This window comes from Mya arenaria, chromosome 15 (assembly GCF_026914265.1).
Source record: "Mya arenaria isolate MELC-2E11 chromosome 15, ASM2691426v1".
NCBI classification, from domain to species: Eukaryota; Metazoa; Mollusca; class Bivalvia; order Myida; family Myidae; genus Mya; species Mya arenaria.
In genome coordinates, this window is record NC_069136.1 from 2133409 (window position 1) to 2155757 (window position 22349).

At 35.2% G+C, this 22349-nt stretch overlaps 2 protein-coding genes across 4 annotated transcripts; both read right to left on the reverse strand.

The window, feature by feature from the left end:
• Nucleotides 1-1069: 1069 nt before the first annotated feature.
• Nucleotides 1070-14188, reverse strand: LOC128220326 (uncharacterized). 3 transcript variants are annotated; one of them, XM_052928689.1, is made up of 9 exons: nucleotides 14116-14154; nucleotides 13880-13973; nucleotides 12609-12811; nucleotides 11694-11810; nucleotides 10925-11189; nucleotides 7874-8188; nucleotides 7164-7327; nucleotides 4569-4681; nucleotides 1070-3298 (listed from the first exon to the last, which is right to left on the reverse strand). In XM_052928689.1, exons 3-9 carry the CDS (start codon nucleotides 12796-12798, stop codon nucleotides 3254-3256), a joined length of 1209 nt encoding a protein of 402 aa, XP_052784649.1. In that variant the 5' UTR covers nucleotides 12799-12811; nucleotides 13880-13973; nucleotides 14116-14154; the 3' UTR covers nucleotides 1070-3253. The 3 variants fall into 3 exon arrangements, with proteins under 3 accessions (XP_052784649.1, XP_052784648.1, XP_052784647.1); XM_052928688.1 differs by lacking the exon at nucleotides 13880-13973 and having other exon boundaries at nucleotides 14033-14188; XM_052928687.1 differs by having other exon boundaries at nucleotides 13880-14181.
• A 6154-nt stretch (nucleotides 14189-20342) lies between these two features.
• Nucleotides 20343-21824, reverse strand: LOC128220329 (uncharacterized). Its single transcript, XM_052928690.1, has 2 exons — nucleotides 21318-21824; nucleotides 20343-20803 (listed from the first exon to the last, which is right to left on the reverse strand). The coding sequence occupies exons 1-2, from the start codon at nucleotides 21510-21512 to the stop codon at nucleotides 20384-20386; spliced, it is 615 nt and encodes a 204-aa protein (XP_052784650.1). The 5' UTR covers nucleotides 21513-21824; the 3' UTR covers nucleotides 20343-20383.
• Nucleotides 21825-22349: the final 525 nt, after the last annotated feature.

A 22349-nucleotide genomic window follows, 5' to 3' on the forward strand; every position in this document is an offset into this window, starting at 1 on the left:
TTGATTTCAGTGCATGCACATAGTAAAATCGTTCGCGGACATTTAAAATTAAAAAAGACTACCGACAAACGCTTTACGATATTTGCTCATCAATTTAAACAACCACTTAAAACCTTCTGGTTTCACATGAACTAAGGCATTTCATTTGTAGACACTGTACAAACCACGCATGTTTGACATGATGCTACATGAGAGAGACACTCAGTGTGGTTCTATGTTGTTGGGAATCTAGAGTATCTACTTGTCAGGCATGGGTCCCGCATCCATCAACCATATAGTGCATTCTTCAAAGGCAACCCATATTTGTGAAAAACAAGTGCTCCAACTTAAGTGTCGGTTCAGAAATATCCAGTCTATATACAACTGGGTCTACTTTCTTCAACGTCCTGCTTGTGCATACAAGTCAACAAAACTCTCATGCCAGTGTATTGTGGTTTGAATACACATTAACATATTTTTTTCATGTTAGCATTCTTTGTTTACATTCTGGTACTTAATGTGATTTTTGTTAATTGTTTAGTTTTGTATTATACATGCATTTTGACCAGACTGCATGTATTGTAGTTTTATTTGTCCCAATCGGCTATGGCCTTGAACGGCTTTTGTAAATACTTGTTCCAATACTCGCGTCTATTTACATGAAAAAATTTCCAGGTCAAAAGCTCAGTGTCATGTTTTGATGTTTTATATGTATGTTATTCATGTCGGAAAATAGCTCAATGAGCTTATGTTTCTTGTTATCAAATACCCGATTTTAAATAATGTTTCTTGTATCTTGTAACTTGCCTTCTGGGTGTTTATTAAACAAGCCATGAATCTTTAATTTGACGATTTGCACATTGGAATAACATAATTGTTCTTTTTCAATGTGTACTAATATTAAATGGTACCCGAGTTAACTGTTGCTTTCCCTACATACACCACATTGTATCTATAAAATGTCAGTAAATGAAGAGTGAACATTGGTTGACTAGGACTTTTTGGACGTTTGGCAACTCCTTTCAAGTATTTTTTCTTGTCTGTATGTTGGCCTTGACCAAATGGGCAAACAAGATGTAGACCAACAACATACAGGTCACTACTTTTATTAATTTGAGATTATCAAATAAGAAAGATAATAGAAAACCATGTAATAACAACAACAAAGGGAATATATGCAATAACAATCAATGTTGATTTAATGTGTACAAAATGTAATGTTGTAAAGTATTGTTCACTTTTACCTATAAATTGATCTCGGATCAGTATAAGTTAAAAAAAATATGTTCCTGTATTAAGTTGTTCAACTATTATAAACAATATCCTCTTGTAAACTCCTCAAAATAGGTTAAAGGATAATGGGAAACTGTGTTATCACAACTGGTACATTTAGTAATTCATCAAAAAGTACATTTTGTTCAGATAATGTTATCTTTAACATTTGCAAACACAATTTAAACAAAGGAGAATAACTTTGCAAAGTATGCATAATCAAATAATACAGACTGCGACCTCTATCAAAATATGCTAAGCAATGAACCATATTTTGTGTTCATTCTCAAAAATTCCCAATTTTGGACATTCTTTTCAATTAATCAATGTCCAAGAGTGTTTCCAACCTTTACATGGTAATGGGAGTATAATGCGACCTTATGTTATACCAGCATGATCCATGCCAACGGATACCTCTCTGCTGTCCTGTATTGTAATTGTTTTTAATTGGGGGTATTCATGCTTTCAAACTATTTAAACTTAACTTTCAAACATGCCTATTACATAAATGTACAAAGCATGATGCTTCTACTGGCTATTATAAGATGACATATACCCTACACATATGCACTAAATTATTGCATTTTACAAGGTACCTGAACAGTAAAGTCTCATACTAATATTCTCATGTTATTCTGGTTTAGAACAGTTAACATATGCTGTCTTTACTATATGTATTGAAATGTCTTTGACACTGTATAAAACATGGCCGGTACAAATTGTGGTCCTGAACTCAAACTTATTATATGAAGTATAATCATATGATTGGCAAATTTGAACAATGAATACATGTAGTTTAGTACCTCAAACATAGATACATGTGGGCATTTTCTATGCTCATAGGCCAGTTTCTGCTTACATTGCCGAACATATTTAACTGACCAGCTGTTGAGATATGTGACTCATGTTTGTCCAACTTGCATGGACTAATATTTCATGCACTGGTACACTAACCCACTGTGCCTTACTTAGTGTATAATCTGGGATTAAGTTATGGATTAAGTTATTAGCCAAAGGTTACTAAACCACCAGTGGATCACAAAACAGCTGTATTCATATACGGCATCACCTCATAATTTAAGACAACCTTGTAATTATTAGTTGAATTTTAAACAATCCTTAAGACACAATTATACAATATAATGTTATGACAGGTGGTCAACATGTCTGATAATGCCGATAAACATACGGTAATGAAACAAAGCCCCCAAAATATCATTCCTTTAATATTAATTTCATCACGTTTTATGATGATAACATTTTACATATTTTTTTAACAAAATGAGTTCAAAATATATAAATAATTGTAATAAATTATCTTAAAATTAGACCAATCAAAAGATTTATTATTTTAAACATATATTTAAATATAAATCCGGTTGTCCGGTTAGCGCAGTGAAAGGTCCACTAGCTTCACACCTAGGAGTCCTCGGTTCGATTCCTGGCCTTTGCGCATGTTTGTTTCGTGGCACCAAGCCGAACAAGGTGATTCCTCAAGGTACTCCTGTTTCCCCTAAGACACAAGACAACACATTCACCTAAAATCGTAACAAGGAGAATGATTAATATTATGTTGTAATAACTTGTTTCACAATCGGTCTTTTGCCAATATAAATTATTATCTCAAGTTTTCCTTATAGGCTCAGTTTTCTGTATTGGCTAAGCTTTGTATATATATCTCAGTTTCCTGTATATCTCAGTTTTCCATAAAGGCTTAGTTTTCCTTATTGTCAAAGTTTTCCATACTGGCTCAATTTTACATATTGGTTCAGGTTTTCTAAATTGGCTCTGTTTTCCATACTGGCCATGTTCATCACAATGACTGTTTCCTGAAATTGTCTTCCCAATATGATATTGTTAATTTAAAATGCATAATTTAGCCATCACTCAACAAACAAGTCCATGTATAATATCACAACCAAATAACTCATTTGATCTTCTAGGCCAGTCTTCATAACTTTGGGACACAAGCACTATTATTTTCAGCCCCTGATTGAGGTAGTCAGCTATCTACGGGCTGGCGCAGGTCTTGAAGAAGTGACTCCACCTGAAACAGGACAGAATAACTAAACATGCCTTTTTCAGGTTTATTTTATAAAGATCTTAGTTACAAGTTGAAATTAATTTAGTGTTATATTTTCATTATTACAATAGCTAAATATTTAGGTAAATGAAACTAAGTTATGCACTTCTGAAGTTCCACACAATGTTAAGGATATGCAATATAGCAACTTAATGCAATCTGTGACATACCTACATATTTAACAATTGCTAAATTGCAGTGATTTTTTTTGGAATTATTTTTACTGCCTGTGCCTTGCAAATTGGGAAAAAAATGCTGCCTTTGGGAAAAATACAAAATTAGGCCAAAATAGCTAATATAATGGCAAATTTACATATTTTAACTTATTTATGCATACATTATGCTGTAAAAGAGTAAGTATTGTCAAGATTTTGTTTATATTTGAAGAAATTCATTTCTTTTTTAACATAATGGACATTTATCAAATTGGGAAAAAAATGAAAAAAAATTGGGGAAAATGGACAGTTTTTCGCAAGGGGAAACAGCCTTTAGAAGGCAGTAAATTGCACCCCCCAAAAAATCACTAAATTGGTTTCACAAAATAATTATTATGCCCCAGTATTTTCGAAAGATTTTAAGCTTTAGATGCCCATTTCATGAAGCTAATTTTCATACTTAATCTTGATTTTACAGATAAAAGCTTGTTTATCATGATTATCATAAAGATTTCTTGTAAAATCTTTTAAAGAGACTGTCTCACAGATGAAAAAATAGCGAAAAAAAATAAAATTGTCAAAAAATGACATAACTTGGCATCGATGTGTTCAATGCATTGAAACTAAATTATTGAAGTACCACATAGTTTACAATTTATTTAAGTTTAGCAGTTATTTCGTATAATTGAGGCCATATATCACAGTTATTTCGTATAATTGAGGCCATATATCACAGTTATTTCGTATAATTGAGGCCATATATCACAGTTATTTCGTATAATTGAGGCCATATATCACAGTTATTTCGTATAATTGAGGCCATATATCCCAGTTATTTCGTATTATTGAGGCCATATATCCCAGTTATTTCGTATTATTGAGGCCATATATCACAGTTATTTCGTATAATTGAGGCCATATATCACAGTTATTTCGTATAATTGAGGCCATATATCACAGTTATTTCGTATAATTGAGGCCATATATCACAGTTATTTCGTATAATTGAGGCCATATATCACTAAGTCATTGTAATTAAGCATCGCTTAATTAAAAAACATAATTCCCATTACACGCACCGCTTGTTTTACGACCAGGCCCTCTCTCAACTTGGCAGGTATCTCCTGGCCCTTATTGACAGCGTTGGCCCCTAGCAAGGCCCCGAGCGCTGCTCCTCTGTGGCAGTTCTCACCTGGAATTATACATTATGTATTAACTATATAAGGCCAAGAAATTTCAAAGTACACACTGTCATATTTCACCATTGCAGGTCTTGAATGTCTAAGCAAAGAAAAAGCCTGAATCAAAGTTCAAGAAGTAAAAATAAAATATATTTTCTCCAACTGCTTTCATATATCGGATCATTAGGGACAGGGAGTATTTATCTTCAAACAAAATTCTAATTGCTTTTGTGGTTTTTACCCAGTAGGAAATATCAACTAGAAGTGCTGCAATGCGACAAAACCAGGTTTTTTATGCAGGCAATTAGTAGTAATGGCCAATTAACTTCTCACAGCGGCTTTTTTCTTTAATTTTATGTACGAGAGACATAACTGAAAATTACTCATGTAAATTATCTGATGTGTTAGTTTCTCTGCAACATTCATACTGAGTGTCAGGTGAATATCTAATAACTATTGCTGCATATGAATGATATAACAATGGTTCAAGCTCACAGCACTGAATACCTAATAAAACAGTTGTCTTCATGAAGCCGAACATTTAATCTGATAATAAACACTTTTATATAATGCATTCATTGCTACAGTTATGCACATTAACAGCAGATATCAGGGTCCATATTCATGAAGGTGTTCAGACAGAGTTTGAGACTCACCATTGAAATGTTCAAATTTAAATGCAAATTCACTGTTTGTTGGGCATCATTCCTCTACATACACAACTAGTTTCATTGGTAAACCTTTCCTAACTTAAGTTATTTCGTGGAAACTATTTCTATTTTAATAGTGACATTGACCTTGAAGGCACACTAGTTCCAGTTTAGCTCTTCACCCCCCCCCCCCCCTGCAAATGCAATCCCATGCTTACTGTTCGTATAAGATTACAATACAACACACCATATTTATTCACTATCAATCAAACCTTAATAAAGTTATTGATTGGAAACAACTTTTCTATTTTTAATTACCTTAACCTTGACCCACCCCTCTCAAAAGCAATCCTAAGCTAGCTCTTCATTTAAACTATGGTACCTAGACACCAAGTTTCATCACTTTCCATTTACTTTAAGTAACCTTGGCCATGACCCCACCCCCCTCAAAAGCAATCCCAAGCTAGTTTTTCAAATAAACTACCTAGACACCAAGTTTCATCACTTTCCATCCATCCTACCTTTAGTTATTGTCAAAAACAAATGTTTAAACAAGTTGGGCGGAAACTATTTTTCTATTATAAGTAACAGTAGCCTTGACCCAACCCTTTTTAAAGGCAATTCCAAACAAGCTCTTCACATATCTTACCTACACACCAAGTTTCATTCCTATCTACCGTATCTACTATCAATGCTAACATAAGCTATTGGGAGGATACTCATGTTTGTCCACCAGCCCATAAACCTCAACGACATCTTTATTAGACAGTTTTTGTTGGTTAAATAATGTTTTTTGTTGGTTAAATAGTGCATGTTAAGAAAGGAATTAGAAAAAAGCCAATACAAAATACTTAGAGCCAATGTAAAACAAGAGCACCTCAGAGTTAATGTAAACAGTTGTTGTATTTTCAGTCAAAAGGGGGCCTTACTTAAAATTATTTAAGGCCAGAGTTATTGCTCTGTGCAAATGATCTATGGAAACATGTGCACCGAGTTTCATTTTAATATCTGTAATTAAGGAATGAATTGCGGGTTGATGTCATTATAGGGGTATGAACGCAATTGGGCTGGTCAAAGTGTGTGGAGTCCGAAGGATTCCACGCATACTTTGACCAGCCAAATTGCATTCATATCCCCGATAATGACATCAACCCCGCAATTCATTACTTATATTTACACCAATAGATCATTATTTCATTCAATAATTGGTAAAAAAAATTACTTCATTTCATTTAAAAAAAACTTTCAGTAACTCTTTCCTACCCATTCTGTAAATAGAACGACCCGACTGTAACCGGAAGCATTTTTTCAAATGACGTCACAATAACACGGGAAAAGATCAGCCACTTGAAATCACTTTTAAACGTAAAATTCAAACGCTTATGGCAACAATTCATTTAAAATTTAAACAAAATAATACTTTCTAAAATGCTGATTTATATTTTACGGGACCTGCTGACACAATCCAAACAATAACAAGACCAATATTTTTAATGTATATTGTTATGCAATGAATTGCAATCTGAACATATCTGAAGATGTTGCATTCATTGATTGATAAACGCAATTGCTGAAAGGAAGTTCATTTAGGGAATGGAAGTTGAGGTGTAAATATTGTTTGTTGAGTTCTCGCCAGTGTTAGAGTTTTAGCATGTCAATAATGTTGAAATAAATGATGTTAATGGCAAAACGTTTATTTTACCTATAATTTTGACTACTCATTATGGGTAAAACAAATATTTGGTGCATTTGCCTTTGCAAACAAAATTTATATAAGGATGCTCAACTGCTCACAGTGGGACACAGTTACCGAAGAGAATACCTCATTTCTACAATTCAATACCTCCACAATTTGCATTAGCCAGAACTCCAGCCTGAAAGTCATCTGCATACTGGTAGGCGAGGTAAAGCATTGAACTCATTGCCCCTTCAATGTAACATGCTGAGCCCAGTGTCTGGGTCGCCTGCTGGTCCGCCTTCAGACGCCCCTCTGAACCCTTGGCATGACTGAAAATATCAAAGGGTGTGTAGAAGGAAGGATATAGAAATGTTCATTATGACATTGCAAAATTAAGCAAAACCATTTCTTTTATAAAAGGTTACTTATTAACATGATCATTATATATCTATACATAATAAGCCACTTAGTTAGTTTCTATGAGCAATGCTTTTGAATTATATTGTGTTATAACAAGTTGTTACTTACAGAATACAAATTACATTTAAACTCGGTTTATCAGAACACCTTTTTTTCCGAAATAATTGGTATTTCGTATTTTGTATTTAGGTCCCTACTTTTTCAAATTTTGTTTAATTAAAATTTTATTAAAATTTTTATCAGTCAAAATTACGGTCCATTTCCTTATTTCACAATTATTTATCAATCCTTGTTTCAAAACTGGTCATCTCATAGATACCACACCGTACTGTGCATGAGCAACGTCTTAAGGTGTTAATAAAGCACAATTAGCACTTGTTAAAGTATGACATTAAGCACACATATTTAACAAACTTCAATGGTATGTGTACATGGTCAATTAGAGGGTTACCCACCTGGCAGCTCGGTCCAACAAACTAAGCACCATCTCCCGTTTCTGCGGCCCGCCGAGCTCAGAGTGACTTAAAACTCCCATAATCTCTTGTTTTAGGTCCCTGCCGTTCATCACAGCGTGTAACAACCTTGTGTACATGTCAACAAATGGAATAATTGCTGGCACAGGGTGTGTGCACTTTACAAACTCTAAAGTCTCTTTAACACCCTGGTTTTCAGGTTTGCGGGCATTACGGAGTATCCACGGTAACGCAGGGGACATGGCTCCAATCACAACCAGCTGAGAATCTTGATTGCCTTTGTTTTTTTCTTTGTATCTGAAATGCAGCATATTATATTAAGATTAAAGAGAGAATACAGTGCTTGTCAAAGTAAAAGCTTCTCCCATTGCATGCTACCCAGTCAATAAATGAGAACAACTATATAGGCCAAAGCTTCTTCCCTTACACACTACCCAGTCAATAAAGGAGAACAACTATATAGGCCAAAGCTTCTTCCCTTACACACTACCCAGTCAATAAATGAGAACAACTATATAGGCCAAAGCTTCTTCCCTTACACACTAGCCAGTCTTTTAAGTGGCACAACTATATAGGCCAAAGCTTCTTCCCTTACACACTACCCAGTCTTTAAAGTGGCACAACTATACAGGCCAAAAGCTTCTTCCCTTACACACTACCCAGTCTTTCATGCTTTTCGATGAAATATGGGGTTTTACCAGTGAAATAACAACAGTGAAAATATCAATTTGATATTTTCACTGCAAAATAAGGAGTGAAAATATCAACTTTCAGAACTACTTTAAATTCCTTTGTTGTTACATGTACTTGCCTTGATCAAAACAGAACACTGGACCTCAATAAATTATGTCAAAAAATGTTTAAAAAAATATAAAAAAAATGTTTTATAAATTTAAACAAATAAATATATAATTGGAAATTAACAACTTACCGTTTATTACCGGTTATCCCGTTTATCAAACATTTTACTGATCTTTGAAGCTGAATGTTCGAACATTTGCTTTCATACCAAACAAATTACAGACAAAAACAACTGTTCGAACATAAATAAAATTTTATAGCATCGTTCAAATGTATTTTGAACTGTTAACCGTTGTAGTACGTAAAATGAGCTTCCTGGAGAATTCACACAACAATTTACAGATAGATCCGATATTTTTTACCCCACCCACATCTCAAAATGTGTCAACAAACTAGCGTGGCATTTACTCTTCTGGAAAACAAACATTTTAAAGCGAAACAGACTGGTCTCTGACAGTAAGATGACTGAATATTAACTTACTATAAAAACACGCGTATATGCAGTCTTAAACTAAGAATAATGGTTAAAATCCAATGAATATCCACATTTGTTTTGCTAACACATTTGACCTTCCAAATTTTCATTCTATAAATAGCGGCGTAGTAATTTGGTTAAAATAAAGTGTTTTCATTATTTTTTGGAACATTTGTGCACTAATAATACTTCATTTTTTACTGTTCATAAAGCTTTGCAATAAAAAACGAGCGAATATTAAGCTATAAGAATGAATAGCAGAGAACTATTTCTCAGCAAACCGAAAGTAGAAAAGTTGACAGCTATAATTATGCATGAGGGGCGCCCCACGGGTAGCGGCATAAAGCCCACCCTTTTCAAAAAAGGGGGTAATTCAGAAATAAATAAAAACAAATAAAACTCCGAAAATAAGCATAAAAGAAACAGAAAATTTGTTTATTTCAGTGTAAGATCGTATTTAATTTCACTCGTGATCATAAAAAAACTACATTTTCACTCGTGGCTTCGCCACTCGTGAAAATATGTTTTTCTATGACACTCGTGAAATAAAATACGATCTTACACTGAAATAAACAAATATCCTCTCTATCTTTACTGATGAAGATGCCTTGTTTTATATTTGTAATATATTTGTAAAGGGTCATGCAATCAAGCTACCTGTAAAATTTCATTGAATTTGGCCAGGTAGTTTCAGAGGAGATGTTTTTTAAAGCAAAACACTAAGTTGGCCAGATTGTTGTTGCTGTTGATCAATCGCAACCCTTTGTTTTATTTTAGTATAAGGTTACCCAAGGAAGCTTCCTGTTAAGTTTCATTGAATTTGGACTGGTAGTTTTAGAGGCGACGTGTTTTTAAAGCAAAACAGGAAGTTGGCCATTTTGTTGTTGTTGTTGTTGTTGATCAATCGTAACCCCTTGTTGTATTTTTGTAGAGGGTCACCCAAGGAAGCTTTCTGTCAAGTTTCATTGAATTTGGAGTGGTAGTTTCAGAGGAGATGGTTTTTAAAAGCAAAAATTGAAGTCAGCCATTTTGTTGTTTTGTTGTTGTTGTTGATCAATTGTTACCGCCTGTTGTATTTTTTTAAGAGGGACACTCAAGGAAGCTTCCTGAATTGAATTTGGCCAGGTAGTTTCAAAGGAGATGTTTTTAAAGCAATTGTTGAAAGACGGCGGACGGACAGACTGACGGACGGAAGACGGACAAAGACTGATCACAATAGCTCACCTTCAGCATTTCGTGCTCTGGTGAGCTAAACGGAGACAATTATCAAGCCAAAGCTATGGCCCTTCAACACTACCCAGTCAACAAAGACACAACTATCTAAGTTAAATCTACACCTCTTGCATGCTACCGAGTCAATAAAAGGCTGCAACTATGAAAACCAAAGCTATATTGTTTGCCCTTTGCATGATACACAATCAAAGTGACATAGCTGTTAACATGTGCACCTAGTCGCATGTGAATGTCTTTCAAGATGTTTGGTTAAGATATATTTTTTTCACTACAACAAAGCCAAGGCAGACTTGGGCTTTGTATAACAGAATGAGAATAGATAACAAGAGAGCTGTGGATTGAAAGCCAATGTTTGCCTGTTGTTTTCGAGTCAAATATGGGGCATAACTCAACAATAATACAAGCCAGAGTTGTTGGCCTTGCTACAGATAGGAGCATTGTTTCATTTGAGTAACTAACCTGTCTTAGAAATATAGATGACCTAATTACCTGTTATTTTGTTAGCAAAAATACAGACATCATACCTTTTGTCTGTAAAACTGAGCAAATCTTCCGCTGAGGTATATTTAACATCCTGCTCCGACCAGTCCTTGAAAAATGAGCGATGAAATGATTCTGCATATGTATCGTTATGGGAGCCAGGGGTGGTCATAAATTTCACATAGTCTTCTAGAACAGACCCTCTCACATCTCTGGCATCTTTCTCTACCTTTGGATCGACCCTTTGCAGAGTTTTGAGCATCTGTAAGGCCACTACAGAGTTGAGAGTGTTTTCTCCTGCCCTCATTCCTAAAAGAAAAAAAGACACAACTTTTTTATCAACGAAATTATATGGACAATAAATATTTGTGAAAAATATTTTAAACTCTGTCAAAAAAGTATTTATGAAATAAGAAAGTAACAAATGTTTTGACTTCCAGTATAAGATTGTACCAAGAAATTAACGTGTGTACAAAAAAAACTAAAATGGATAAATTTAACAAAGAATTTAAATATTTGAGATCAAGCTGATATGTGGAGCATTCTAGATTGCCATTTGCCAGTTCTTGATTACTGGTCAAATACCCTTGAAATGAACGCCATATTTTTCATTAAATTGGGATTTTTTTATAAATAACTATGTAAGTTGAATATACTCAAATACTTTTATATAACCTTTTAAAACAAAACTTATTTGATTGATAATAAATATTATCTGACATTTGGCATTGAGAACGTAACCCAATATTGGCTACAAAGAATAGCTAAAAAAACAAACCTGGATACAAGTAGGTACAGACAAACAACTCTCACCCTGATGGTAGTGTGTAGATCTATCCCCGGATTGCCAGAACTTGAGCTTGTCATGTAGAATTACGCTGCCAACAACAGGCTGAGATTTGTTGTGCCAGCCTGTCCTTCCAGAACCATCTGAAGAAGTGAAAACAAAATTAAAAAAACATCCTAAATATCCGTTTTATTGAGTTAACAACTTAACATGAACATGTAAATAATGGTTTGACTTCAAAAACATGTAGGTATGTGAACTTAATTATTATTTGCTTTCATTGTAAACAACAATTCCTGTTAGAAATACCTGCTTATTTTAAGTGAGATTGGAAAGGCATCTATTTGACATTATAATAAATTCATCTTAAATCCTCAACTTCAAAAGTCACTTGAACTTCAGTTTTCCAAATGGTCTTTTGCTGAAATTCATTGCACATGAAGAAAGAATTTTTAGACAACTGGTTTAACAATATAATTGTCTTCCAAGGACAGCGCACTCCACTATACGCCACTTTGTCTTAAAAATTAACACATATTATATAACATGCCTGAAAAGAACAATTAAAAAAGGAAAAACAAAGAAATAAAATTTTCCAAAAAAAGTCAATCAAGGCCCAAAATTTGTACTTTATTTGTAGTTAAACATTGATTTATGCAACCAATGTGTCATCGACGTGAACAGCTGTGTAAAGTATGAAGTCTATTAAATCAACTATTTAAGAAATAGATTTAAAACCTCAAGTTGTCCAAAAACTTTGACCAAACTTTTGAAATTGTTCTCAAAATCCTTTATTTCCAACTTAAGGAACTTCCTACTGTTTCTGATGCAAACACGAGAGCAAAAAAAATAATCTTTACAACTGAACAATATTTTGAATTTAAAAGCTCTCAATCCTGAGTTCATGATAAATCCTGAACTTTTGACCCTGATGAACATACCTACAGCAGAGAGGGTGAGAATACTGGACGGATGTTTCTTATTGGGTGCCATGTAGCCAGTAAGCCACCCCCCGTATCCTCTTCGTATATCGTCTGGGTTGTAATACCAGTGAACAGGCATGGACAACGCATCAGCTATCAGCATGCCCCATACTGCACCTTCCCTTGCTTTCAGTACTTGCTCGGACATCTTTATTACAGCACTGAAATTGCAAGTAGAAAGATATGAACATGTACCAAACACATCATGATTCATATTGCTAATCATTTTCAACACTGAAAGGACTTATTTATTGGAAATAGTTTACAGTAACCTACACATGTTCCAGGGTTCCCTCTGGGTTCTAAAAAGTTGTCGCCACTTTTTCGCGCTGGGGGGGGGGGGGGGGGGGGGGGCGGGTCCAGGGCAGCGCTTTTGTGGGGGTTCAGAGGGGGCAAAGTCCCCTGAAGCTCATGGGGTTTAAGCATTTAAAGAGCCTTAAATTGCATCTAATTAGCACATTGTCATGCAAAAGCATAATAATATTTTGTTGTACATGAAGCATAAGTTATTAGCAAATTGTTATTCTATTAACAAAATATATGGACAAGTATATAAATAAAAATTTGTAAACGTCATTACGAAATTTGCATATCACATGACTTTCCAACAACCTAAAATTCTATGATTTGCATTTTTAAAACGAACACCTTAATAATGCAACAACAAAGATGTTGTGCTAAATATTAAAATTGTTTGCTAATACCAGACATAAGTAAACTGTTAAAGGATGTCATTGTTAATCCGTGAAAGCAATGAAATTCCGCAATAATTAGCAAGGTGTTGACTGGGCCATGACTGCTTGCCCTAATTATCGGATTTGTTGTCGCATCAGCAGATGCCCTTGATTTATGACAGTGACAGAATCGATTATCATACAGGCCGCATGGGCACCGTTAACATCATTATAGGAAATTTTTTTTTTTTTTAAATTGTTGTCGCCATAAATTTGCAAAATTTGAAAAATTGTCGCCACTTTTGCGATTTTGAGAAATGGTTTCGAACCTCTTACTTGGGGGAATTCAAAGTAAAATTGCCTAGGTCTTTGCAAGAACCAATTACAAGGTCATTTTTGCCTGCACATGCACAGAGCAAGGTTTCTCATGTTCAACTTAACCGAATATATATTGTATACAGCCAGAATGACCTTGCCACTGGTTCTAACGAAGACGCATCACAAAGCGTTTGATTTTATTAAGAATGATTTTGATAACATAAACAGTTGAAATACCTTTTTGTTTCTTCGACAGCACACGAACTCTCAATTTCGGACGAAAAATCTTGCAGGTTGTTTGAAAAGTCGTTGCAAAATCCTGTTAAAACTCCTGATACAAAAATTGTGAAGTAAATGACAATTACACAATTTAGAATGTTGAATCCGTACCTGCAATATGTTCTGGAATTATGCAATGTCATCTGCATACTTTATATAACCTCGTAATTTATCTAGAACTGTACCAAACTTACATAATTTTCGGATATTAAAGGTAGTTCTCGTTACATTGAAGAAAAACACCGTACTCGTCTGTACCGAGTCATGCAAAAAGAAAATCACTGAGCTAAAGGGTTTTCTCCCGTTACGGTTTATTGGTTTAGCTCACGTTATTTTTTATTAAAAAATGCGTGTGAGCAAACTGTTTGGTTAATTAAAAAGTACTAATTCATGGGTCGGTGGAATTACCGAAAACCCGAAAGTCCCCGTAAATACCGAAAATCCCTTCCATTCTCTGAGGTATATAGCGTTTTCTTTAATACGCCCGGATATACTACTTTATTGTGTTCGAATGTTGTATGCCGTAATTGTTGGAGGTTGGAGAGGGGTGGGGAAGCCTAGGGAGGGTGGGGATGGGGGTCGTGGTGACTAAAACCCGGGACCCCCTTTCATTTTACATCGAGTGTGCGAGGTGGTTTGTACGCCGGGAGTAATTACTTATTATTAGTGTCATCGCTTGTATGCCATAGTTGGTTGTAGAGAGGGGAAGGGGAGTCGGTGGAGGGGTGTTGGGGTGACTTAAACGTAATCAAAACCAACGAAGTATGATAACAAGATTTATTCATTCAGTTTCGTTTATGAAAATTGTACTGTATTGGATGACACCGCACAGCAAGACACTTAAATGTGTGATCTGATAAGACAGCAGACGGTAATAAAGATACACAGAAGTTGTGTACTTTACATGGGCTGGAGTTATTTTGTTATCGTAGATATTGATATTTAATGTTTCAACTTCAAACTAGTAATTCAATTGATATCACATTATATTTTTTTTATTGATTTTCTGATTTTTAATATGTCGTACATTGATTGTTTAATAGCTTTTGTATTGATATTGCTTGTAATTAGTTTATATTGTTGAAAGCGCCTTTGAACGTGTATATAGAAATGGTGCTGTATAAGTTAATCAATAAATAATAATTAATTGTGTATTGTGAACAAGTTGTGTGTCGAGAAAGGTGAATAACTGGTATCAAGCGGGAGTTGATTATACAATTGTCCTTATGTGTATCATAACGAATTGTATGTGTCTCAACTGTTATGTGGAATCGCTTGGTATGTTTCATTGCACAATCTCGTGAAGAAAGAAATGCAAATTGTACAATTTCACTTAAATACCATCACTGCACCTAAATACGAATCATCAACATCATATTAACATTGGTCATGATAGGAAAGTGTTATTAATGAATAAAAGCATAATCTAATATTTTATATCGTAAAGCATACCGTTTAAATACTTACATGCAATACTCGTCTCAATATCGATATGGACATGCCATTGTGAGATATTGGTCCATGTCTGATATCTATCAGTAATGACACCCCACTGTGACAGATTCTTATCGTGCGGTCAGTACTTGGAACCATGCTGTCACTGATGACTATAATACGATGTGTATTGAACCCCAATCAATGGCGTTCTGATTCAAAACGGAATGCTCCTGTGAACCAGAAATTAAATCTTGTATTTACACGGAGGTAACAAGTAAGAGTACGCGGTGTATGAAATAAACATCGGAAGTCTGAATATTTATTTCTTAGTGTAATGCAGTTCAAGAGTACGTTGCACGTCAGTGTTTACGATATTAAAGAAATTTAATATAATACACCACTGAGGGCCATATGACATAATAAGGACAGGCCATTTACCCATCGAAGGTGTATATGGACCGAGGCGTAAGCCGAGGTCTGTTCACCTTCGGGGGCTGAGTAGGCGGTTATTATAATGCCATATGTCCCGAAGAGGTATATTATATGAAAGAGGATGATCTTAAGCGAAGTGATATTGCTAATTTTCGACCATATGAGAGCGTTCAGTTATGGCAGGATGAATGTGGACTTGAATTGGACCAAAGATTTGTATTATATATATATTTTTTCTAATTTAGATGAAAAACAGATTGTTCATTCACCGTGCCATATTCAGGCAACACCACGAGGAGGCGCTCTCGTCATGGCCCATCCCCCACCCCCACCCAAAACCTACCCTCATTTAGTTGAAGAAGTTTCAACACATTCCTAATTTGTTACGTACTACAGCTTCAGAGAACATTGAAATGCAACAGCATCTTCAAAAAATCATAAAAAATTGGTCTAATTGCAAAGAACCTCCCTCCCTTATGGACTTTCATTTCGTATTATTTTAAGACGGACTGCTTATGCAATGTTAAAAATATTCATCAATTAATCCCGAAAGAAATCGATACTTATTTTGAAATAATCATCCTATTCTGCGAAAACAGTTAGGTTGCCGAAACATTCACGGGAATGACCGTAAAGTGATATGTTCGAATTAAAGGTAATTAACAACCGTCTTGCCACTATGACAGTACTCGTGAACTGTACCTTGTTTGTTATATAGACCTATCTAGCTCACAAACATTTTTCTATAAACCTTAATATCCCGTTTTAGAACTATTCACATAAAGGCATACCAGCATTTAAATGGGTTAGTAATCATACAGAAATGCAATGTTTTAAGTCCACGTAAGAGAGCTATGTAATGGCTCTCTTCAGCAGCAATGTAGCACTAACGCGCAAGGGTTGTGGCAAATGTAAAGCATGTATAATAATAGAAGTTAAATACACATATGATAGCCTGAACAGTCAGTGTATAAAACAAAATAAATAAAACATATGTACAAGATGTAAAACTGAGTTGACAAAACAGTTGTATAATGACTGTCAATTATCAATCAAAGCATACAAAGAACCCATGGCTAGAAAGATAGGTATAATGGTGTGACATTGTTGGCAGTACTGTTGAATGTCACGTCAATGCATATGTCTCAGCTTTCCCTAAAGGGGGACATAAACTGAAAACATATGCACCCTTTTTTCATTTTTTAAGTACAGTTGTTACTTCATGCGTACCTCAAAGACTCGAAAGCGAAACGCGAGGAAAATATGCCTGTAACATGTCATGCTGTCGAGCAAGTTCGAACTCTTCATGAACTTTTCCTGAACTATTTTTATTTATTTGTTGTTGATGCGATATAGAGAAATATTTTATCATAAAGCGATGATTAAGGAATAATCCATCCCAGTAAATGTAGTCGACATCAGCTAACCGTATTTATTGCTGGCCGTTTACAAAAGGAATAATTGCATTTGCGACGTGAGTTGCGCTGAGAGATATGCCACCTCAGTGAGACTGAAGTTTCCCTACAATGGGATTCACGGCGGGTCTCTGCAGCAACAAACTCACGAGCTTAAATGGGTTTCACCGATTGTCTAGCTCTGACATAAATGGTACACCCCAAAATTGAATTTACCATGTATATCGTTTGACATAAAAGTGCATGTTGACATCAGCTAGCCGCTATTATTGCTTATTATTGGCGGATGGTTTTCGACGACGACAAAAGGTTAACGCAATTTGGAAAAAGGAGTAGTTGCACTTGCGACGCGAGTTGTGCTGAAAGATATGCCACCTCAGTGCGACTGAAGTTTCCCTACAATGGGATTCACGGGGGGTCTCTGCAGCAACAAACTCACGCGCTTAAATGGGTTTCACTGATTGTCTAGCTCTGACATAAATGGTACACCCCAAAACTGAATGTACCATGTATATCGTTTGACCTAAAAGTGCCTGTTGACATCAGCTAGCCGCTATTATTGCTTATTATTGGCGGATGGTTTTCGACGACGACAAAAGGTTAACGCAATTTGGAAAAAGGAGTAGTTGCACTTGCGACGCGAGTTGTGCTGAGAGATATGCCACCTCAGTGCGACTGAAGTTTCCGTACAATGGGATTCACGGCGGGTCTCTGTAGCAACAAACTCACGCGCAAGCACTTCAAAGGGTATGACATGTTTTCCAGAGTAGACACAGCATGGCACGAGCAAAAATGATACAAAATGTTACACAATTCAAAAACACATTATATGAACAAAAAGACATACAATAAAACACATAACATCTAAAATGACATTTTTTTTGTACCGGACAATGGCGCACAGTAAATCCACAACAAACAATTGAATGCGCCTATGCATGAATTTGATGTTACTCCATATAATGGGAAATTTTCGTTTGGTAATTTTCAAGTTGGACATGATGAAGGCAACGACATCAGCATTTACGTAGTTTCAATTAATCTAGATGTTCCTGTACATAACGAATGTTCTGGTCTTACCGAGCGCCTTATCCGGTGATCTTATATATATATCGAAACAATTAACACACATAATTACAACACAACTGAGAAGCACAATTAAGGCGTTTTCGAAGCACAGCTAGACAAACTGATACATGACATAGGTCTTTAATATATTTAAATGTCCGCTGACTGGATTTAAATGTATGTTTTTTTAATTTCTTTGCCATTTTGCTTTCATCTATATTTGTTTTAATCGGTGGTAGCTGTGTGAATTATTTTGTTGTATTATTTTCATTTTAAAGAAGGATTTTGAAAAGTTATCTGCATTTCATACAGCGCCCTTAACTGACTGTGAACACAAGTGGAGGTTACACAATTTCTACAAACAGTAAAAAACGGGGACCAACTGACAGTTGAAAAGATGGAAATAAACTGGGCAAAAGAAACGCGAAATTATACACCAATAGATTAAGTTTGGTAAAATGTGGCAAATATCACAACAACACAAGCATGACATGGACATAAATAATGGTTGCATAGAAGTATTCATGTTGAGCTCCATTTTTTCGAGAACAACCTCAGTTAAGAAGGTCCATAAATTCTACATTATATAATGAAAAAAATGTGTAGATTTAAGTTGAAAATAGTTGCCCGTTAATTTTATAAAATTGCAAACATAAGTACAGCTGCTTAATTCAAAGTGTACCGATTTCTTACTTTGTAAACCGTTCATAGACATTTGAGGTTGTTTTCGTAGGAAATGGCCAAGGTGCTCCGAATGAAAACATCGGCGTACATGCATAAATAGATTGCATAGATTATAAATATAACAAAGTGACCACGAAAAAAATATTGCATAGAATAATCAACATCAACTCATTGCACACAATATCTGATACAGTACAAATAAAACATTACACAATCATGTGCTACTGTCACCGACTTTAATGTGAACTGATTGGTAACTGAATGTGAATTTGCAGTGAGCATTAAAAGTCCTAAATGAGCTAATTCTTGAAAAATAATTTAAATTAAATTATAATACCATATACATCTTTTCGTAAATTTTTACAGTTGTTACAATCTGTGAAATCTTGTCTTACTTAGCAAGTAGCGATGCTTTACTTTATCAAACAGTCGGCTAACCACAATAGAAAATCTGCACAAGTTAGAGAACAAAAGGTGACACACATTACATATAATATTAACATATATACAAAAACAACACTATCTTGAAATACTCATGTAGTTTAGTATTAAGAATTGTCTTCTGAGAACATTATGCCAAAATATCGAAATGTTAAACCGTCTCATTCTTAACAAATTAAGTTGGTAAATCCCAAACATCTATTTCAGCCGTAATTGCGAGTTAAAAAACGTCACAGATGCTAATATATTAATATGTGTAAACATCTATCTCATTACTTTTAATTAAAATACAATTTGAACTTTTGTATAGAAATGTTAGGTAATGAAACCAAAAAAATAAATAAAAAATATTGCAATGTGCTTCTGGCTGGATTCGAACCATTATCATGAAACCCTCAAAATATTCTTAGTCCCTGTGCTTAACACTACAGGCTAAAGCATTGAGTACCGAGTGGAGGTTTTATTAGGGGTGTGCTACCTTAATGGTCGCATACTTCAGGAACTGTACAAATACATTTCTATATTCCCCAATGTTCTTTCATATTATTTGTACACTGGTGACACGTCATCTTGTTTTGAGTAATAGCTGGATTATACACTCAATTCGCCCATTCTTAATCATCATGATTTAATTTCAGCTCATATAACTGTCTTAGAAAACAACACATTGCAGGGAATGTGTATCGGTTTAGTGGCAGTGAACTGCTACTACCATTCTTCTTTGTGATTACGCTTGGCTAGAATAAATCGCGTTATTAATCACAAGCTGAGGGATTTCGCTTTCTGTACGGCAAATTGGATTCGCACGCACGCAAGCACGCACGCACAACTGCTTTGACTGTAGTCAGTGGCAAAAGTACAATAAATGAAGACAAACTTCATCCTGCAATGTTTATTATGCTGAACACATGAACAGATACAAATTAACATTATTGACGAATGAAACGAGCACAATTACATGTACCGGCACACTGCCGACCTAATTCTATAAAAACAACTTTTTCAGTCCCTTCTCATTTAAATGTACTTTGTCTCGCATGGACTCGGCTGGAAAACGTATGTGGGGAAGCCGCAAAACTTCAACGAGCTCTCTCTTCCCCAGCAACTGGTTAATTCGTGCGCGCTGGCTTGCAAAAGACCTGTACCCCAACCCGTCCCGGAATGCTCCACGCTCCCCAATCTCCAACACCAGGATGGTAGATACACCACTGTCAAGGAAGTCCTGGGCAATGTGAAGTACGGCCGCCACTATGTCCTTCGGTACGGATGTAGTTGTGATATCATTGCCGCCCAAACTCACTACCACCAAGTCCGCCCCGTACATCTTCACCTGTTTCAAAAGTCCTGGTTTGGGTTTGGAAGCTTTCATCCCGCCCGCACCAAAGAAACGCACCTCCATAGGCACCTAAAAGAATACATTTAATATTGTAAATGGCTTCACAGTCGTTGCCTTTGTAATATTCTTTTCAATTATCACCTCATTGCAACATTGTTTTAATAATTGTCATCCGTATACTAGTATATTCAATTGAAGTAAAACATAATATATACAAAACAGAATATATATGCGGCCTTTCAATTATAGAATTACTACACAACTTATGACTGTAACATTTCACAGTGTACAAAGTGCTTAAACATCACATATGAATACATAATATATCATTGTACATTCAGACCTAATATTTAGTACGCTTAATTAGGTTGAGTCATTAAATCGTGACAGTAGGTGTTTACAAAAAGTCTACAAGCTGCACTCTCACAGACTGACCATCCTAAAACTTTTTAGTACGAGTATATTGGCATGTCGTTATATATGACAACTAGAAACAAACACGTATAAATCGCCGATGTAAGCTAACTAAATAGGAAGTTAGGTTTTACTGTACATGGTGAGTGAACATGAAAAAACAACGCACCTTGAGGTCCTCATTGCAGAATGCGTCTAGTCGCCAGACGTGACTGTCCCCGAAAATTGCAACTTTCTTCATTTTTAATAACAAGAGTGAACACAACATACATGCAATATATTTGAACACACCTTTATATATACTGACAATCTGACGATTGTGCTCAAGCCATGCCAAGGTGTTAATTCTGCTACAAACACTCATTACACGGTTCTAACTTTGATATATCAACAAGCGCTTTCATTAGGTACTGCGAATTCACACCCTTTTACCAAACACGTGAAATTTAACATATCACGTTCTCAAGGTGTTCCGACTTTAATTAGCCAATTTTAAAATCCATATTCGCTTTCAACTATTCCCCAAATATTCCTCGCCTTTCTTTTTAAAAGCAAATGCTTACAACGCTTTTCCTAAAATGTATTCACTAAATCTATATTGTACTATTATTATACCAAGAACAATACGAATATAATTGATAAAACATACATATATATATAAATAGAAACACTGACGTGCAATGTACTCTTGAACTGCATTGCATTAAGAAATAAATATTCCGACTTCAGATGTTTCTCTCATACACCGCGTACTCTTACTTGTTACCTTCGTGTAAATAAAACAGAACAGATATTTTATTAAGACTTGTACAACGTACATCATCTTCTTAACCACAAATGAATAATAAATAAACAAACACATGGTATGACATAGGTTATACATAATATGAAATAGAATCATAAATACATTCAAAAAAATATTCACATCAGGTGAGGATGAACAAAACTATTATAATTATAAGTGAAAGTTTATCTTCAAATACTCCTTTGTGTAAATACAAGATTTAATTTCTGGTTCACAGGAGCATCCCGTTTTGAACCTGACCGCCATTGGGGTTCAATACACATCGTATTATAGTCATCAGTGACAGCATGGTTCCAAGTACTGACCGCACGATAAGAATCTGTCACAGCGGGGTGTCATTACTGATAGGTATCAGACATGGACCAATATCTCACAATGACATGTCCATATCGATAT